Here is a 19,060-nt window from a genome sequence, read left to right as displayed (position 1 = left end):
CCCCCCACCACATCCCACCTCCCCGGATCGTAATTAATCAAATGTAATTAATCAAATGTATATACTTGTTCTTATGCTTTCTGAGCTCACTATGTTCACTGCTCACTGTATTCGCTTGCACTCATAACTTGCATGGTATAAAGCCTTAAATACTTTTTTAAAAGACTGGGTTGAATAAACTAATATAGAGTAGGGTTTCATCTCGGTCCCCACTCCATATCAGAAGGTGGCGGTAATGCACACCACAAGGTTGCTTGCCAACTGCCTTAAAAACAAAAAAAAAAGAAGAAGAAGAAGAAGACGGCACCGCGGTTCTATCAGGAGTATATTTTGGTTTCTGGTAAAAAAAAAAAAAAAAAAAAAAAGCTTGGAACACGAAGTCATTATACGTATATGCCGCATCTTTGCCAACCTGAGCAGTTTTGTACGACGGCTTAGTGAATAAATATTGGGTCCCTTTTTTGCCTAGCAACTGACTGTTGGGTTGGTCGTGAGGAGGCGCTGGACCGGCTGCTGAGATTCGGCGCGTTTCTGGCTTGTCCTTTTGCTTTGATATAGGATAATACATCAGGTCAGTGGTTACCATTTGCCTTGCATATGTCCTTAAATATTTACCACAGATACCATTTTTTCCAGGTTGACTGGAGAACGTCCCGTATATCAACAGATCTCGCCCACTGGGATTTACGATGGAAGGTAGATCATTCATTTGCTTCTCTTTTGATATGCATAGGAGCATACTGATAATTACAGCAATACCATTGTCAAAACTAGCCATATATAATGGTTTATACATGTGACTTAACTACTACGTATTATTTAAAATATATATATCTTGATTAATGTGAACCTTTAAATTTACCCTTTTAAATAAGTATGTTTTAATTCACACTTAAAAGTATGGCAAAATGCAGTGTGCGTGCAGCGCCTGTATATTCAATGGTGAGTGCACAGTGATGGGCGAAACTCACCCACTTTCCACCCCCAATAGTCGCCATGTTAACTATTAGGGAATGGGGAGGGTCTGACTTGAAATAATTGAGAATGAGGCCCCATAGCTGTAGAAAGTAGTAAACGGAAAAAAACACTAGTAAATATTGTGACCGTCATTTCCTGCAGCTTCGCAACAACCATATTAAATAATACTGGTAAACGTTGCATTCTTAGTGACTAAGCACATTAGGGCTATGGAGTGGCAATGATTTAATAGTGCAATATTTTCATGTGATACAATATTGCAATATTCTGTATGGTTTACTAAAAATTGCAGCGCAAAATATAAGTTGTGTATCCAGTATGTGCACTCAGAGTTGCCAAGCCTCACGCTGTGAGGGCCACACATTTAACCATTGTCATGCCACACTAGGGTTGTATGGTATACCGATACTAGTATAATACCTTGACACTAATGAATCATATTCGATACTATACCCCCTCTAAAAAGTACTGGTCTCCACCCCAGGAGCGTATCTAATCGATACTACCATGATTCCATCAATATTTTTTAGCATCACAATCTTTTTTCGCACGGCTCTGTTGGTAGAGTGGCCGTGCCAGCAACCTGAGGGTTCCTGGTTCGATCCCCAGCTTCTACCACTCTAGTCACGTCCGTTGTGTCCTTGAGCAAGACACTTCACCCTTGCTTCTGATGGGTCGTGGTTAGGGCCTTGCATGGCAGCTCCCGCCATCAGCGTGTGAATGAGTAAATGTGGAATAGTGTCAAAGCGCTTTGAGTACCTTGAAGGTAGAAAAGCGCTAAACAAGTATAACCCATTTAATTTATATTTTGTTCATAAACTCAGGAAATATGTCCCTGGACAGATGAGGACTTTGAATATGACCAATGTAACTTGGTATCGGATTGATACCCAAATTTGTAGTATCATCCAAAACCAATGTAAAACATCTAAACAACAGAAGAATAAGTGAGTATTACATTTCAACAGAAGTGTAGCTAGAACATGTTGAAAGAGAAAGTAAACTGACATTAACAAGTAGATTAATAATTCATTTTCTACCACTTGTCCTTAAAGGCCTACTGAAACCCACTACTACCGACCACGCAGTCTGATAGTTTATATATCAATGAAGAAATATTAACATTGCAACACATGCCAATACGGCCGGTTTAATTTACTAAATTACAATTTTAAATTTCCCGCGGAGTTTCTTGTTGAAAACGTCGCGGAATGATGACGTGTGTTTGTGACATCTCGGATTGGAGAGGACATATTAGCCCAGCACCACTTACGGCTAAAAGTCGTCTCTTTTCATCGCATAGTTACACAATAATTTGGACATCTGTGTTGCTGAATCTTTTGCAATTTGTTCAATTAATAATGGAGACTACAAAGAAGAATGCTGTTGGTGGAAAGCGGTGGATTGCAGCTGCCTTTAGCAACCGAAACACAGCCGGTGTTTCTTTGTTTGTTGTGAAGCTTTAGCGAACATGTTTCTCTACCACATGTCAACTAGCAAGTTTTTGGATGAGAAAATTGTGATATTAAGTCGGCTCTTAACTGAGACCTGAGCGGATTTAGCGTCCTCCTGCAGCAGCTGTCAAAAAGGTAGCTGTGATCTTGGCTCTTCCATTGCCTTCTCCAGAGACACTGGCGGTCACCGCAGCCCTCCTTTTTTCAGGTATGACTTAATAATATCACTAAAACACTATTGACACAATGAGCATGTAAGGATTTTCCAGAAATATCCTAGTAAATGTGTCTAATAACATCTGAATCGCTCCCACAGCCGTCGCCTTTCTCTTTTTTTTTCTTTTTTTTTTTCTACTTTTTTTTTTTTTTTTAGTGCTTCACTCTATCTTTCCTCATCTACAAATCTTTCATCCTCGCTCAAATTAATGGGGAAATGGACGCCTTTTCGGTCCGAATCGCTCTTGCTGCTGGTGGCTATGATTATAAACAATGTGAGGAGCCCTACAATCCGTGACGTCACGCACACATTGTCTGCTACTTCTGGTACAGGCAAGGCTTTTTTATTATCGAACAAAAGTTGCGAACTTTATCATGGATGTTCTCTACTAAATCCTTTCAGCAAAAATATGGCAATATCGTGAAATGATCAAGTATGACACATAGAATTGACCTGCTATCCCCGTTTAAATAAAAAAAATCTCATTTCAGTAGGCCTTTAATAATTTTGACAAAATAATAGAATGGAAAATGAGACAATATTTTACTGCATATGTCAGCAGACTAATTAGAAGCATTTGTTTGCTTACTTACTACGGAAAGACAAATTGTCTTGTATGTTCACTATTTTATTTAGGGACAAATTTGCAATTAGAAACATATGTTTAATGTACCGTAAGATTTGTTGTTAAAATAAAACCAATAATGCAATTTTTTGTGGTCCCCTTTATATAGAAAAGTATTGAAATACATTTTGGTACCTCTATCGGTACCAAAATAGAGGTATCTAGACAACACTACGCCTCACTCACATAGGGCTGGGCAATATTGCCTTTTTTTAATATCTCGATATTTTTAGGCCATATCGTGATACACAATATATATCTCGATATTTGGCCTTAGCCTTGAATTAACACTTGATACATATAATCACACCAGCATGATGATTCTATGTGTCTACATTAAAAAAATTTAGTTCATACTGCATTAATATATGCTCATTTTAAACAATCATGCAGAGAGGGAAATCACAACTAAGTCAATTGACCAAAACTGTATTTATTAAACAGTTAGTAAGCAATGGCACAAACATTTATGTCATTTCCAATGTCAGAGACATTTTAAAACAAGCTTTTAGTGCACTTTTGTGCATGATGTCACACAAGATATTTCAATAACTGTCAAATAAAAATGACCTGCATAATAGGAAATCAAATAGTGGTCATCCTTTGCTTTGTGGTAGGTTACTACGGACGTTATTAAATCCTGTTGTTGACTATTTTTTTTATACTGTGTTGATCTGAAAATGTTTGCCTCGGCATTTTGATGGTGTGGGCGTATGGCACCGAATGGAGATGTTGAAATGCGGTGAAAGCGCTCTTCATTCTCTAGCAGGTGACTTTTCAAATGATGCTACATATTAGCAGTAACGATACTTTTTGTAGCAACGCTTTAAGCCCACACTTGACAAATTGCAGTTTTCTGTTCGACATATTTCCACTTGAAGCCAAAACCACCGCCAGACGATTGACCCCCTGCTGTTTTTCTTGGGAATCAATTCTCCGTCATTGGCACCTTATTTCTCTCTTATTACCACTCGCACGGCTCCCCCTGAGGGATCGAAGGTCTGTATTATCATCGCTTACGTGTAGCTAACGGTACCCATGCTGCTACCTCTCTGCTATGGCGTATGACGTATGTGACGTATATAAGAAGGTGCGCTTGCTGTCGGTGAGAAGTAGAGACAGGAAAAGCGAGAAGAGCCTGCAGTGCCAGCAGCTAAAAGCAACTGCGTGAGAACATATACTCGAATATCACAATATAGTCATGTTCTATATCGCACAGAGACAAACCCGCGATATATCATGTATATCGATATGTCGCCCAGCCCTACACTCAAGCTTATTTCCCCATTCACTACTCTGTTTATTTTTTAATGAAAACATTTTTTTTCTTGCGACATATTGTAGTGCAAGTAAATGATTGATCGTCCAAAATACCCAATCCCAGACCAACCAATAAGTTCTCGTGCCTAAATCTAGCCAACCACGGAAGGGACCACGCAATCAGGCGGGTCTTGTCGTCTTTTTTAAAACACACGTCAGCTAAGTGTTGTCAATTTGGCGACTTTCTCGCTAAATCCTACTAATCTTAGTTACTTGCTTTCTCAAAAGCGACTAGCGACAAATCGGGGGACTGATGTTTGAATGTTATATGTCCTCAATGTACGATTGTACAGCTGAACCTGTCTACTAAATGTCTTCTCTGAGACGGCAAGTACTAAAAAAAATATTTCGTTGTACTTTTCAGTGTAATGACAAAAAAAGTCTCATTCCAGTCAGAGGAGAGAGGTGATGCGCACCCACTCTGTGCAAAGCTGCCACTGTTTCTGCCTTGGTTTACAGTGTGGGAATATTGTACATGTTTCTTCACTGTCAGGCTTCAAATTAAAAAAAAACTTATTGCTCAAGTCCTCTCTGAGCTGCCACTTTATTATGGTAGAGGAGTTTGCGTGTCCCAATGATCGTAGGAGCTATGTTGTCCGGGGGCTTCTATGCCCCCTGTTAGGGTCTCCCAAGACAAACAGGTCCTAGGTGAGGGATCAGACAAAGAGCAGCTCGAAGACTTCGATGGGAATACAAAAACAGAGACTCCGATTTCCCTTTGCCTTCGGGTGGGGGGACGGGTCCTGACTGTTGTTTGTGCTTACGCACCGAACAGCAGTTCAGAGTAGGGCTGGGCGATATATCGATATACACGATATATCGGGGGTTTGTCTCTGTGCGATATAGAAAATGACTATATCGTGATATTCGAATATACATTCTTACGCAGTTGCTTTTAGCTGCGGGCATTACACTACAGGCTCTCCTCGCTCTTTTTTGTCTCTCCTTCTCACAGAGTGTGAGTGCACCTTGTTACACACGTCACATACTGTCACGCCATAAGTCACATACGTATACGCCCTCGCGAGCAGAGAGGTAGCAGCATGGGTAACGTTAGCTGTGGTCCTAGTGCAGCCGTGCGAGTGGTAATACGAGAGAAAGAAGGTGCGGATGAAGGAAGAAGTAATTCCAAAGAAAAACAGCAGGGGGTCCATCGTCTGGCGGTGGTTTGGTTTCAAGTGGGAATATGTCGAACAGACAACCGTAATAAGTCAAGCATGCGGCACAAGCGTTGCTATAAAAAGTAGCATTACTGCTAATATGTAGCATCATTTGAAAATTTACCTGCTTGACAATGAAGAGTGGTTACTTCGCATGTCAACATCTCCGTTCGGTGCCATACCCCCACACCATCAAAATACCGAGGCAAACATTTCCACATCAATACCGTATGAAAAAAATAGAATTTAATTACGTCTGAAGTAACCTACCACATAGCAAAGGACGACCACTATTTGATTTCCTATTGTGCAGCTCATTTTTATTTGACACTTAAAATGTTTCTGACAATCTTGCACTTTCTGTTTTGGAAATGGCATGAACGTTTGTGCCATTGCTGAATAACTGTTTAATGAATACAGTTTTGGTCAATTGACCTGGTTGTGATTTCCTTCTCTGCATGAAAGTTTAAAATGAGCATATATTAATGCAGTATGAATAAGAATGTTTTAATTTAGACATATAGAATCATCATACTGCTGTGATTATATGCATCAAGTGTTAATTCAAGTCCAAGACAAAATATCTAGATATATATTGTGTATCGCGATATGGCCTGAGAAATATCGAGATATTAAAAAAAGGCCATATCGCCCAGCCCTAGTTTAGAGTACCCACCCTTTTTGGGTACACGCGAGGGAGTACTGGAAAGTGCTCCAAGGGATGATTCTCTTGTCCTACTGGGGGACGTTAACGCTCATGTTGGCAATGACAGTGAAACCTGGAGAGGCGTGATTAGGAAGAATGGCTGCCAAGATCTGAACCCGAGTAGTGTTTTGTTATTGGACTTTTGTGCTCATCACAGATTGTCCGTAACAAACACCATGTTCAAACAAAAGAGTGTCCATATGTGCACTTGGCACCACGACACTCTAAGCCGCAGTTCCATGATCGACTTTGTAGTTGTGTCATCGGATTTGCGGCCTCATGTTTTGGACTCTCGGGTGAAGAGAGGGGCGGAGCTTTCTACCGATGGACGCATTGTGAGGGTCTGCTGGGAATGTCTAGCAGAGTCTCCTGTCAGAGAGAGTTTCAATTCCCACCTCCGGAAGAACTTTGAACATGTCACGAGGGAGGTGCTGGACATTGAGTCCGAGTGGACCATGTTCCGCACCTCTATTGTCGAGGCGGCTGATTGGAGCTGTGGCCGCAAGATAGTTGATGCCTGTCATGGCAGTAATCTTAGAACCAGTTGGTGGACACCAGTGGTGAGGGATGCCGTCAAGCTGAAGAAAGAGTCCTCGGTTCTTTCGGCTCATAGGACTCCGGAGGCAGCGGACAGGTACCGACAGGCCAAGCGGTGTGCGGCTTCAGCGGTCGCGGAGGCAAAAAAATCATTTCCGGGCGTTGAGGGGATCCGGTTTGGTGGCTACAGGATTAGGTCTCTGCTTTTTGCAGATGATGTGGTCCTGATGGCTTCATCTGGCCAGGATCTTCAGCTCTCACTGGATCGATATACAGCCGCGTGTGAAGCGACTGGGATGAGAATCAGCACCTCCAAGTCCGAGTTAATGGTTCTCGCCCGGAAAAGGGTGGAGTGCCATCTCCAGGTTGGAGAGGAGACACTTCCCCAAGTGGAGGAGTTCAAGTACCTCAGAGTCTTGTTCACGAGTGAGGGAAGAGTGGATCGTGAGATCGACAGGCGGATTGGTGCGGCGTCTTGAGTATTGCGGACGCTGTATCGATCCGTTGTGGTGAAGAAGGAGCTGACCTGGAAGGCAAAGCTCTCAATTTACCAGTCGATCTACGTTCCCATCCTCATGTGCTTTGGGTTATGACCAAAAGTACAAGATCACGGGTACAAACGGTCGAAATGAGTTTCCTCCGCCAGGTGGCGGGTCTCTCCCTTAGAGATAGGGTGAGAAGCTCTGTCATCCAGGAGGAGCTCAAAGTAAAGCCACTGTTCCTACACATCGAAAGGAGCCAGATGAGGTGGTTAGGGCATCTGGTCAGGATGCCACCCGGACGCCTCCCTAGGAAGTTATTTAGGGCACGTCCGTCCAGTAGGAGGGCACGGGGAAGACCCAAGTAACATTGGGAAGACTATGTCTCCCGGCTGGCCTGGGAATGCCTCGGGATCTCCCGGGAAGAGCTGGACGAAGTAGCTGGGGAGAGGGATGTCTGGGCTTCCCTGCTCAGGCTGCTGCCCCCGCGACCCGACCTCAAATAAGCGGAAGAAGATGGATGGATGGATGGATGGATTGCTCAAGTTATAGCCAGTCACTAGATTTGGTTTGTTTGTAAATATCACGACCCTTCAGTTTTTTTTATCAAATTTGATTCCCTAACATTTAACGATATAAAGCAAAGAAAAATACAACTCAACGAAGAATCAATCAATTAATCAACTATAGTTTACTTATATAGCCCTTAATCACAAATGTCTCGAAGGGCTGCACAAACCACAACATCCATGGCTCTAAACCCACATCAGGGCAAGAAAAATCTCAACCCAATGGGAACAACGAGAAATCTTGAAATGGACCGCAGATGTTGGGTCACACGGTTGGTCAGCTCTAGGGGCTTGCAAAGTTGGGTGTCATCAGCATAACAGTGCAAGCTAACACCATATATGCATATGATTTCACCTAGCGGCAGCATATAGATGCTGGAGTTTGCAAGGCCAAGAACTGAACCCTGTGAAACGCTGCACATTACCTCACCATACTACAAGGTCATGTTGTTATGGGAGATGCACTGCATCCTGTGTGAATATTGTTACACTGTCAATAGCACTAACCATGGAAAAGTTTACAGTTAATACATGTGATCAGGATTAGTATTGGTATCAGTCGATCTCACTCATGGATGTTTGGAATCGGCACCATAAAACCCTAATCGGAACATCCCTAATACATAGTTTAGAGCGTTTTCACATACATCTATCCATTTCTACCACGTGTCCCTTTCGGGGTTGAACGGGGTGCTGAAGCCTAATCCCAGGTGCATGTCTTTGGAGGTGGGAGGAAGCCGGAGAGCCCGGAGGGAACCCACGCAGTCACGGCGAGAACATTACGTCCCCAAACTAGGAGTTTGCTAAAACTGTACACCATGAGCATGCCTGTAATATTCCCATTTATCCAGGTCAATTGTATTCTTGGGACATTGAATTGATCGCAACTAGGCCGTTCAGAATGTTTCCCAACTTTTAGAGGATAATTACTTTATTTACCATTTTATCTGACGTGGGCTGTCCTATCTAACTGTGAATCTTTGGGCACCCTATGATTCGATTCAATTCTTGGGGGTAATGATTCGATTCAGAATCTATTTTTGATTCAAAACGATTCTTGATTCAAAATAATCTTTTTTTTTTATAATATTGGATGCCAGTTCATTGATTACCGGTAACTAAAATCCTCCATAAAATAGATAAACAGCTCTGATAAATTTCCATATCACTTGAAATAAAACTGATTTTGATCAAAGAAATTCTACCCAAACATTTAATAAAGTCAAATACAAATAAGGCAACAAGAGATGTTTTCTTTTCTAAAGTAAATCCATACGGCAGACATGGGAATCTTCAACGACACTATTTGTCTGTGCATCAACAATATAATTTACCTGAGTGACTGGACAGGACTGATTTATAAAAAAAAAAGATTTTTGATGTATCTTTTTTTAATTGATAAAGAATCATTACAAATAAGAATCAGGATTAATAGATTTTTTTTTAACCCCTCTATATCTAACTCTTGATTTTCAGCGAGATGCTAAACGACTACACCGCGGAATGTCCACGCTTCGCCGTCTGTCAATACAGACCGGTGACGTCTTTGACACTGGCTTGACTTGACAACAGTTTTGCTTCAAAGAATGACTACTTTATTTTTGTATTTGTAACAAGTAACAACACCTCTGGTTAGCTATGCACACACTTCTCATTCATCTCCTGCTGAAAACTCCCCTGCTTCTCCTGTCCTGTGTCAGTTCTCTCAGGCCCCCAAAAAAGATGTCCAGTCTATGCCTGTAACATGATTCTTTGATTTTGGACATCCTGAAACAGCATCTCCTCATCCATCTTGTCAACAAGGGGAACTTACTGTACATCCGAAAACCCTTGAACATTTGACTTCAGGTCTGTCCCTGCCCCTGAGTAGGTTTAAAAATGGAAAATTATGATTCGCCTTGAACACTTCAGTATTTTACTTTGTAAGTACTTATTTAGAATTTTACCGCACAAGCTGATTTTCGGCTGTATTTATCTGCCATGCTCTGGCTTACGGCAAAAATAGAAGCTCCGCGTATATTTGGCGAAGGGCTTTGGACTGACCCTGATACGTTGACTGGAATGAAAATGTATCGACTCCACCATGGATGTTGCATATCTCATAGAAATCAGGGGCTGAGGGTAAGGGTAGATTGTGCCCATCATGGACGATCAGTCAATGATGAAACAATGGCATTTTTTTTATAAGAAATTAACAGTAGTAAATACTGACTGGTCATGACTTGTCAGTAACGACACATGGATGTGCTTCACCACATATACGTGAATATAACAAAGTTGATTTATGGTACTTGAGTACAGTCTTTCATGAAAATGAACAAAACCGAGATCTCATTTGTGATTTGATGCTATGTGTCACCTGTTCACGTCTGGTTGGATTAAAAGGCTTGCACAACTGGTCTGCTTCATTGCAGTTCACTAGGATGATGACTGATAATGTTAGTTTCTTCCCGTTAAGATAATAATAATCATAATCCTCAAGAAGGGTTAAAAAAAAAAAAAAGCTTCCGCAACAAGCTTCTTTTTGTCTTTCACCCCATCTCCGGGTCTAGTTGAATGTATTAATGGATATACTTGTGTGTTTATATATATATGTATGTTTTTGTATATATATTTATATATATAATGTATTATTAACTTTTACCTACTCAGAGGCGAAGCAACAGCAGGACACTGGCCTGCTCATTATGTCAATATAGCAGAATAAGCCAGTTAGCTCTCTGTGATCAATGCGCTGCTAAAAATAGACAGTCTGCATTGGCGCTTATAATAACAATAGCACTAATACTTGGTTAATATTTAGGTCACAATATGTAAATGCAGTATTGTTGGTGGTTTTTGGATGGGTATTTAAAGAGCTGTATAGGCAGAATAGCGACACCACCGTTGACTGCATTGTTAGCCCACTTTTGTTAACGGTAATTTACAATTTAGAAGGTATTAAAAAAAAGAAGGCCATGTATTCTTGTCCTATATAGAGATTGTGAATGATTACAGCAGATTTATTTCCCATTTTTTCTTATTTCCAGTGTGATTGATCTGCTGACTATGGGCAGAGTGGAGAGGAGTTTCCCACCCATGACGTCCTCAGATCCTGAATGTACGGAAATTGCCGAAGTCATTGTGAGTGGCATATTCAAAATGGCAGTTTGAAATTGTGGCATTTTGTGGATTTTTTCGACAGCATTTTCACATACCTTGCGAAATATAATTGGATATGGTTTAACGGATTAAATTAAACACAATTCAGCATATAAATAGTATTTATTTTCCTATTATACTGGTACTTTTAAGGATAGTATGTCTTTGGTGATGTAGTGACCCATACTTTCTCTGAGCACACACCATTTTGTGCTCTTTCATTTGCACTGACCTTGTTTACCAAAGTCCAGAAGATAACACAAAAAATCAGATGCAATTTTTTTCTTTGATTGCCAATCTAATGCCAAAACAGGCCCAATTCCAACAAGTATTTCCCCTGTGCACACATGCCTCTGTGTTTCACTCCAAGAAACACAACACTTCCTCATTCCCTGCCCTCACAGTGTGTTCACAGACCATGGGGAAAATGAGCATCATACCACACTAACATGAACATTAACACCAGTAGGTAGGTACAGAATGAATCAATCTAAATTATTTTTTAATTACGCACTATTTATTAATGATGTACTGAAAATTTGGCCGCCAAAAAAAAAAAGACGTACTTGGATCACCGGAACAGCGTGCTGCTGAAACCAGATGTTGTGATGTCACAAGCCTGGGTTGTCTGGAGCGGAAGCAGCATGTCCGTTATGTAAATGTATCTAAGACATATCCGCAGACAGCGATCTAAAATTAAGGAGGACACTGGCGGCTTTTAGGGTGAGAAAGGCTTGCAGCACCATAATGCTGCAAGTGAGAAGTAATCTCTGCAGCTCGCTTTTCGTCGCGGACATGGAGCGACAGAAGACCAGAAATGTATGCTAACTTTGTTGATAGTCTTTTTTAATAAAGAAAGAGTGACTGAAAACATTGGTAACAATTCTAAGAAAATCTCAACAAAGTACATTTTACAATACGCAGAAGCAATTGAAAATTAAAACAAAACAATATTATGAAAGAAAAAAAAATATTTTGATACTCTATTAACAGATTTGTTTTAAATGCATGTAAATTCTTTAAATTATGTAAATGTTTTGCTTTTTTTATAGAAAACCTCATGGCAAATAATGTTATAACATCATATTGACCACGTCCTGAGCCACGTTCCTAACAGGTATTTTAGCAATTTGGGGGAAGCCCTGGTGGTAATAGGCTCACCTTGTTTCAAAGGTTTAAAACCAAAATATTCCCAGACTGGTGAGGTGTCATTAGGTTTTCTATAATTTTTTGTACATATTTCTACTATCGCTAGCTGTGTTCGTCACTGGCTAACTTGTTACACTGTGTGATGCCCCACTGCCTCTCCGCACAGAGACACATGAAAGACACATGAATGACAAGATGCTTCACCCACTTGCTTATGTTCTGCTCTGGTACAAACAAATGGAACTGCTGAAACCATTGAAAAGAGTGAATGCTCTTGAACCCCCTAAACACGCATGCGCACGGCGGTTATCGAGTTAATTTTAATTTATCGTTAAATTAATAACTTTTCGTATTAAAATAGCACGATTGTGTTACATTTGTGCTGTAAAAAAGTTTGTGTGTTGTTACAGTATTTAAGTTATTCTAAAATACATTTTCTGATGCCTGATGTCATCCAGCTCTTCCACCATTGTTCTCTGTAATTTTTCATGTGTGTGAGCAAACACAAATACTCTGATCATTGAGTCATACCAGCATCACACCTGTCCTAAAGCTGACACATAAGAAGTTGAATGTATTCGTATTGTAATAAAATGACAGCAGTCATTTCCATGAGATTATGCAGATTCTTTCTGATAAAGTGATGTAAAAGTTCTCCACAATTCAGAAGGGTGACACAGCGCCGTGCTGCAAAACTGGGCATTTTAACTCGTAGAAAAACTAGCGAGGAAGCGCCCGCAAACACAAAGCATCCGCTCAAAATTAGTAGCAAATGTGGCGCCCTGTAGTAACACGTGTGCCTTTTTGACCAATTAATTGAGGAGATTGCCTGAAACCAGGTTTGCCATACTCTCTATACATGACACTGCTGAGAACAGAGTGATATGCCATATACTAATCTGAATTGTAACGACAGTCCAAATATAATATAGTGTGTAACAGGTACGAACGAATATGACAAAAATCCAATTTGCGGTCCAAATGTATTTGTGGCTGGCGCTATACTAAAAGAAAATTACTGTAACTTCACCATCCAGGACAGGGATGTCAAACTCGTTTTAATTTTTGGCCACATCGCAGTTATGGCTGCCAGCAGAGGGCCGCTTTTAACAGTCAATTATGTATGAATATACCTCTGGATTTTATTATTAATTATACAAATTGTTTTAAGTAAACTGTCGATTTTACAGTAGTAACGTTACATTTACAAAATTTTACTGTAAAATATAGTGAGTTTTTTTTTTTTACAAAATTTTTGGTAAATGGGAAAAACTAAAAAAGCTGACAGATTAGTTGCCAGAATTTTTGTGTTTTTTACAACATTATATTGTTAATGGAAAAACAGTAGAAGTATTTTTTTTTTATTCTGGAGATTTAGCTGCCAGTTTTTCTACCGTAAAACAAATGTATCGTCTTTCCATTAAAAGTAAAATTTGTTAAAAACAACCATAGATTTTACAGTCAAAAACTGGCAGCTCAGTCAACAAAATCTTAATGCAAACAACCGTAGTAGTTGGTCTTTTTTTTATTTACAGTAATATGCTGTAAAGAACAAGGTAAAATGTTATTAATTTGATGGGTAGTTTGCTCTGAAGTTTAGTATTTATATTAATTTTTATTTAGACAAAAATATGTTTGGAAAATATGATAATATACCCTGATATTTTTTGCAATAATGGAAACTATTAAAGTTTAAAAGGCGTGCAATTTCAAGCAGTACATAATACATCTATTTTTTTCCATCAAAATGAAAAAAATAAATTACATTTAGTGAGAAATAATAAAGTACTTTATTGACACATCATTTCCAGGTGTTTGCGGGCCAGATAAAAGGATTTCGCAGCCCAGTTTAAAACCTGTGATCTAAGAGAAGTTCATTGTACATACTGCATTATATTATATGATGTATTTCCTTAAATATATCTCAACAGTAGGGGAAACACTAAATATAAATTCTATACAATATAATTTGTGTGTGTATATATAGTTGACTGTATGTACACAATTACACCAACGGTATCATGCATTTGTTTTTAAGAACTGTTTTTTGTGTTCACCACAGGTTGGCAACAATGAAGACTAGGTCATGGTGCCATAAACTTGGAATACTTGCCACTCCAGCGTCATGTGCTCACTGCTGATAATGCCCACTCCCTCTGGGGACGGGTACACACCTCTGCTGCTCCCAATCTGCTGGCAGGGAACATCGACACTGGTCTCTGCTGTCTCATTATGGGTCACCTGAAGTTTTCCACAACGTCCAGAGAGAACATCCTCATGGCAAACAATTCTCTGGGCTTCCAGGTTCCTCCAACTCAGGCGAAGCCAACAGTCGTGTCCCCAGAGAGCCTTAACGGCATTAGTCTATCCCTGCGGGTGTTCTTCTGCTTTGTTATGGTTGCCATTTGGTTATTCGCCCTGTTGGGGAACATGGTTGTTTGCCTGATGGTCTACCAGAGATCTGCTATGCGCTCGGCTATTAACCTCCTTTTAGCGAGCCTGGCGTTTGCAGACATGATGCTTGCCATTCTTAACATGCCATTCACACTGGTTGCTGTCATGACTACCAACTGGATTTTTGGAGAGGTTTTTTGTCACGTTTCAGCTATGTTGTTTTGGTTCTTTGTGATGGAAGGAGTGGCTATTCTGCTTATAATAATCATAGATCGCTTTCTTATTATTGTCCAAAAGCAAGATAAGATAAGTCCACAGAGAGCGAAAATACTAATTTTGGTCACATGGGTACTTGCTTTCATTTTCTCCTTTCCTCTCGCAGTTGGTTCTCCTCGCCTACAAATCCCTCCCAGAGCCCCTCAGTGTGTTTTTGGCTACAGCACTGAACCCGGTTACCACACCTATGTGTTGATATTAATGCTTGTCTTTTTCTTTATACCTTTCATGGTCATGTTGTACACCTTCATGGGGATCTTGAACTCCATCCGGCACAATACTGCTCGCATCCACAGTCATCCGGACGGCATGTGCCTGACCCAGGCCAGCAAACTCGGCCTGTTAAGCCTCCAGAAGCCATTCCAGACGAACATAGACATGAGTTTTAAGACCCGTGCCTTTGCCACGATCCTCATTCTTTTTTCTGTGTTTACAGTGTGCTGGGCACCCTTCACCGCCTACAGTTTGGTGTCTACTTTCGACAATGGGTTCTACCACAAAGACAGCTTTTTTCAAGTCAGCACGTGGGTGCTGTGGTTGTGCTATCTAAAGTCTGCCCTCAACCCTCTCATTTACTACTGGCGCATCAAAAAGTTTCGCGACGCCTGTCGTGATCTTATACCAAAGTACTTTAAGTTTCTTCCTCAACTGCGAGGCAACACAAAGAGGCGCATCCAACCGAGCGCAGTGTACATTTGCGAAGGCCACTGATCTGTTGTTTAAATGAAATTGAATTCCTTTCCGCTTGACAAAAAACTTTTCCATCAAACCGTAAACTTTGATCTGGATTAGGGCTGGACAAAAAATTATTCACTGTACAATGTCATGTCCAAGCCTTTTTTTGTACTGCATCACACAAAACACTGCCATTTTATATAAGGACTCAGACCGCACTATCGTTTGCATGACGGTCAACATTTTCTCCTTGTTCTTTCTGTCCCAGTGTGCCTGGTGGCCAGGACGAGTTGGTTCTGCTGCCGTGTTTCTCCCTGTTGCCTAGCATCCATTAAATCATCAGCTTGTGGAAGAGTGATCACATTATTTTGTGTGTGGAGGTGTTTCAAAAAGTTTAAAAGTTATGACAAATGTCATCACGACTTTCGGACTCAGTTGAAAATAAACTTTATAAACCGTATATTGATTTAGTGGTCACAACAGTAGGTACCCTGCACCTTCTCGGATCAATAAAAGAGCTGTATCTAAAAAAAAAAAAAAAAAAAGCTGCATTTAGCAGCATTGATTGCAGTGCATGTCACACTTCGGTGTTACTGTGTTCATCCCACAATTATATTGAAATAATACTTGATATTACTTTCTCTTGGGTATCCTCAAGCTAAGTAGTTATGTCTAAATGACGCTGTCTCTCAGCAGCAGTTTACGGGCTAATCCAGCTTTGTATTGGCCCATTTTGACAAAAACAGTATTCTGTAAAATGTCGTGGACAAATGAACACAAAAATAGTTTTTCTTTGTAGACATTATTGCACTCTGGAGGATATATGACAAGAAGGTATTACACCGGAGACTGCAGGCAGCGGCCAACAGTCTCGGTACAAATGGCCCACTGTTACAAAATTTTAAAAAACACTGCAAAACACAGCGTGACATGGAGGAAACATTTTGGAGTAATTGTCATGTGACTAGCCCAGGGTTATGTGTCAGGTAAGCTAGCAAGCTAATATGCAAAATTTATTTTTTACAAAATCATCACTCAACAACTATAGTATATTAAATGTATAATATATTAAAACAGTTCTTACCAAATTTTCATTTATAAATTCATATAAGGCAGGGGTAGGGAGCCTATGGCTCTCGAGCCCGATTTGGCTCTTTTGATGACTGCATCTGGCTCTCAGATAAACCTTAACACGATAAGTAATGAATAATTCCGCTGGTAATCACAGTTTTGATTGATAGATTTATTTAAACTTTTATTTGTAGATTGCTTCACGGTGGATGCCTCACAATACGAAGGTCCTGCAGTCCTGGGTTCAAATCCGGGCTTTCTGTGTGGAGTTTGCATGTTTTCCCCGTGAATGCGTGGGTTCCCTCCGGGTACTCCGGCTTCCTCCCACTTCCAAAGACATGCACCTGGGGATAGGTTGATTGGCAACACTAAATTGGCCCTAGTGTGTGAATGTGAGTGTGAATGTTGTCTATCTGTGTTGGCCCTGCGATGAGGTGGCGACTTGTCCAGGGTGTACCCCGCCTTCCGCCCGATTGTAGCTGAGATAGGCGCCAGCGCCCCCCGCGACCCCGTAAGGGAGAAAGCGGTAGAAAATGGATGGATGGATAGTAGATTGCACAGTGTAGTACATATTCTGTAAAATTGACCACTAAATGGTAACACCCAAATAAGTTTTTCACGTAAATCAATTCATGGTACGTGTTAAAGTGTTAAAAACAACGTTGAAAATATAAAACATTCCCATGCATTTTAATCCATCCATCCGTTTTCTACCCCAACAGTTCAAGAAGTCGAACTAAGAAGTATTTTATTTATATTGGTTAGCCTCAGAATAACAATGTTATTAAAACGAATAAGAGACCTATTATACTCTAAAAATGTTGGTCTTACTTAAAAATGCACACATTTTGTTGTATTCAGTGTTAAAAAATATTATATGGTTCTCACAGTAATACATTTTAAAATATTTGGCTTTTATGGCTCTTTAAACCAAAAAGGTTCCCGACCCCTGATATAAGGCAAGCTCGGAAAATGACGCTGATAAAATTCAATCAATCAATCAATGTTTACTTATAGCCCTAAATCACGAGTGTCTCAAAGGGCTGCACAAGCCACAACGACATCCTTGGCTCAGATCCCACATCAGGGCAAGGAAAAACTGAACCCAATGGGACAATGAGAAACTTTGGAGAGGACCGTGGGCGACCGGTGCAATGGACGTCGAATGGATCAGGCATAATATTGTGAGAGTCCAGTCTATAGTGGAACTAACAAAATTGCTAGCCGCCAGCTGAAATGTGTAAATAAGACACAAATTACACTAAATCACAGGTGTCAAACTCGAGGCCTGTGGGCCAGATCTGCCCCGGAAACATGAAATATGTGTCAATAAAGTACCTAATGTTTTCTCACCAAATATAATAGATTTTTTTCATTTTGACAGAAAAAATATATGTACTGCTTGAAATTGAATGCCTATTAAACTTTAATAGTATCCATTATTGCAACAAATATTACAGTATATTATCATACTTTCCAAAAAATGTTTTGTGTAAATAAAAATAAATACTTAACTATCTGCTTGACTTATGATTTTATAGCAAACTGCCCATTAAAATAATAAAAAAAATTCAAATACATTTTATTGTGTTCTTTACAGCAAAATGTTTTTATTTTTTTTAATGTACAGTAATAACATTGAAAAAAAAAAAATTATAAATGGTGTTGACTGAGCTGCCATATTTTTACTGTAAACTTTAGTTTTTAATGTGTATTACTGTAAATGGAAAAACTACACATTTGTTTTTACTGTAAAAAAAACTTGCAGCTAAGTTACCAGCATTAAAAAGGAACTTACACTGTTTTTCCATTAACAATATAATGTAAAAACCAATGTACATGTAATAGTAAAATTCTGGCAACTAAGCTGCCAACTTTTTCCGTAAAAAACTAAACAGTGGTACTGTTTTTATATTTGTTGTAATAACTTTTACATTAAAATGTAAATGTATAGTTTTTACTGTAAAATTAACAGTCTACTTAAAACAATATACATAATTAATGAAATCCAGAGGCAAATTCATACATTATTCACTGTTACAAGGGGCCCTCTGATGGCAGCCATAACTGTGACGTGGCCCTCAATGAAAACGAGTTGAACAACCCTGCACTAAATGGAGGAAAACCATGTCAACAAATTGTCGATTGAAGAAGCCTTATGCCTCTGGACAAAATAAGTAACGGCTAATAATGACTAGTTTCGGGGGTTAGCCAGTCCAAGGGGCATTGACGAGTTGTATATTGTGTACCGAATACACTTTCCCTTACTACACTCGGTCCAAAACACTCGTAACCGTGTTGGGTTTGTT

At 39.9% G+C, this 19,060-nt stretch overlaps 1 protein-coding gene across 1 annotated transcript; it reads left to right on the top strand.

Moving 5' to 3' along the window:
- The first annotated feature begins 264 nt into the window (after positions 1 to 264).
- Positions 265 to 16,032, top strand: gpr63 (G protein-coupled receptor 63). The gene is made up of 4 exons (XM_061900414.1): positions 265 to 571; positions 637 to 696; positions 11,075 to 11,168; positions 14,398 to 16,032. Exon 4 carries the CDS (start codon positions 14,568 to 14,570, stop codon positions 15,714 to 15,716), a length of 1,149 nt encoding a protein of 382 aa, XP_061756398.1. The 5' UTR covers positions 265 to 571; positions 637 to 696; positions 11,075 to 11,168; positions 14,398 to 14,567; the 3' UTR covers positions 15,717 to 16,032.
- Positions 16,033 to 19,060: the final 3,028 nt, after the last annotated feature.

The sequence above is a fragment of the Nerophis ophidion genome, linkage group LG05, assembly GCF_033978795.1.
Source record: "Nerophis ophidion isolate RoL-2023_Sa linkage group LG05, RoL_Noph_v1.0, whole genome shotgun sequence".
Taxonomy (NCBI): Eukaryota; Metazoa; Chordata; class Actinopteri; order Syngnathiformes; family Syngnathidae; genus Nerophis; species Nerophis ophidion.
Note: the sequence above shows the minus strand (reverse complement) of the source record. Positions and strands in the feature narration are given on the sequence as shown.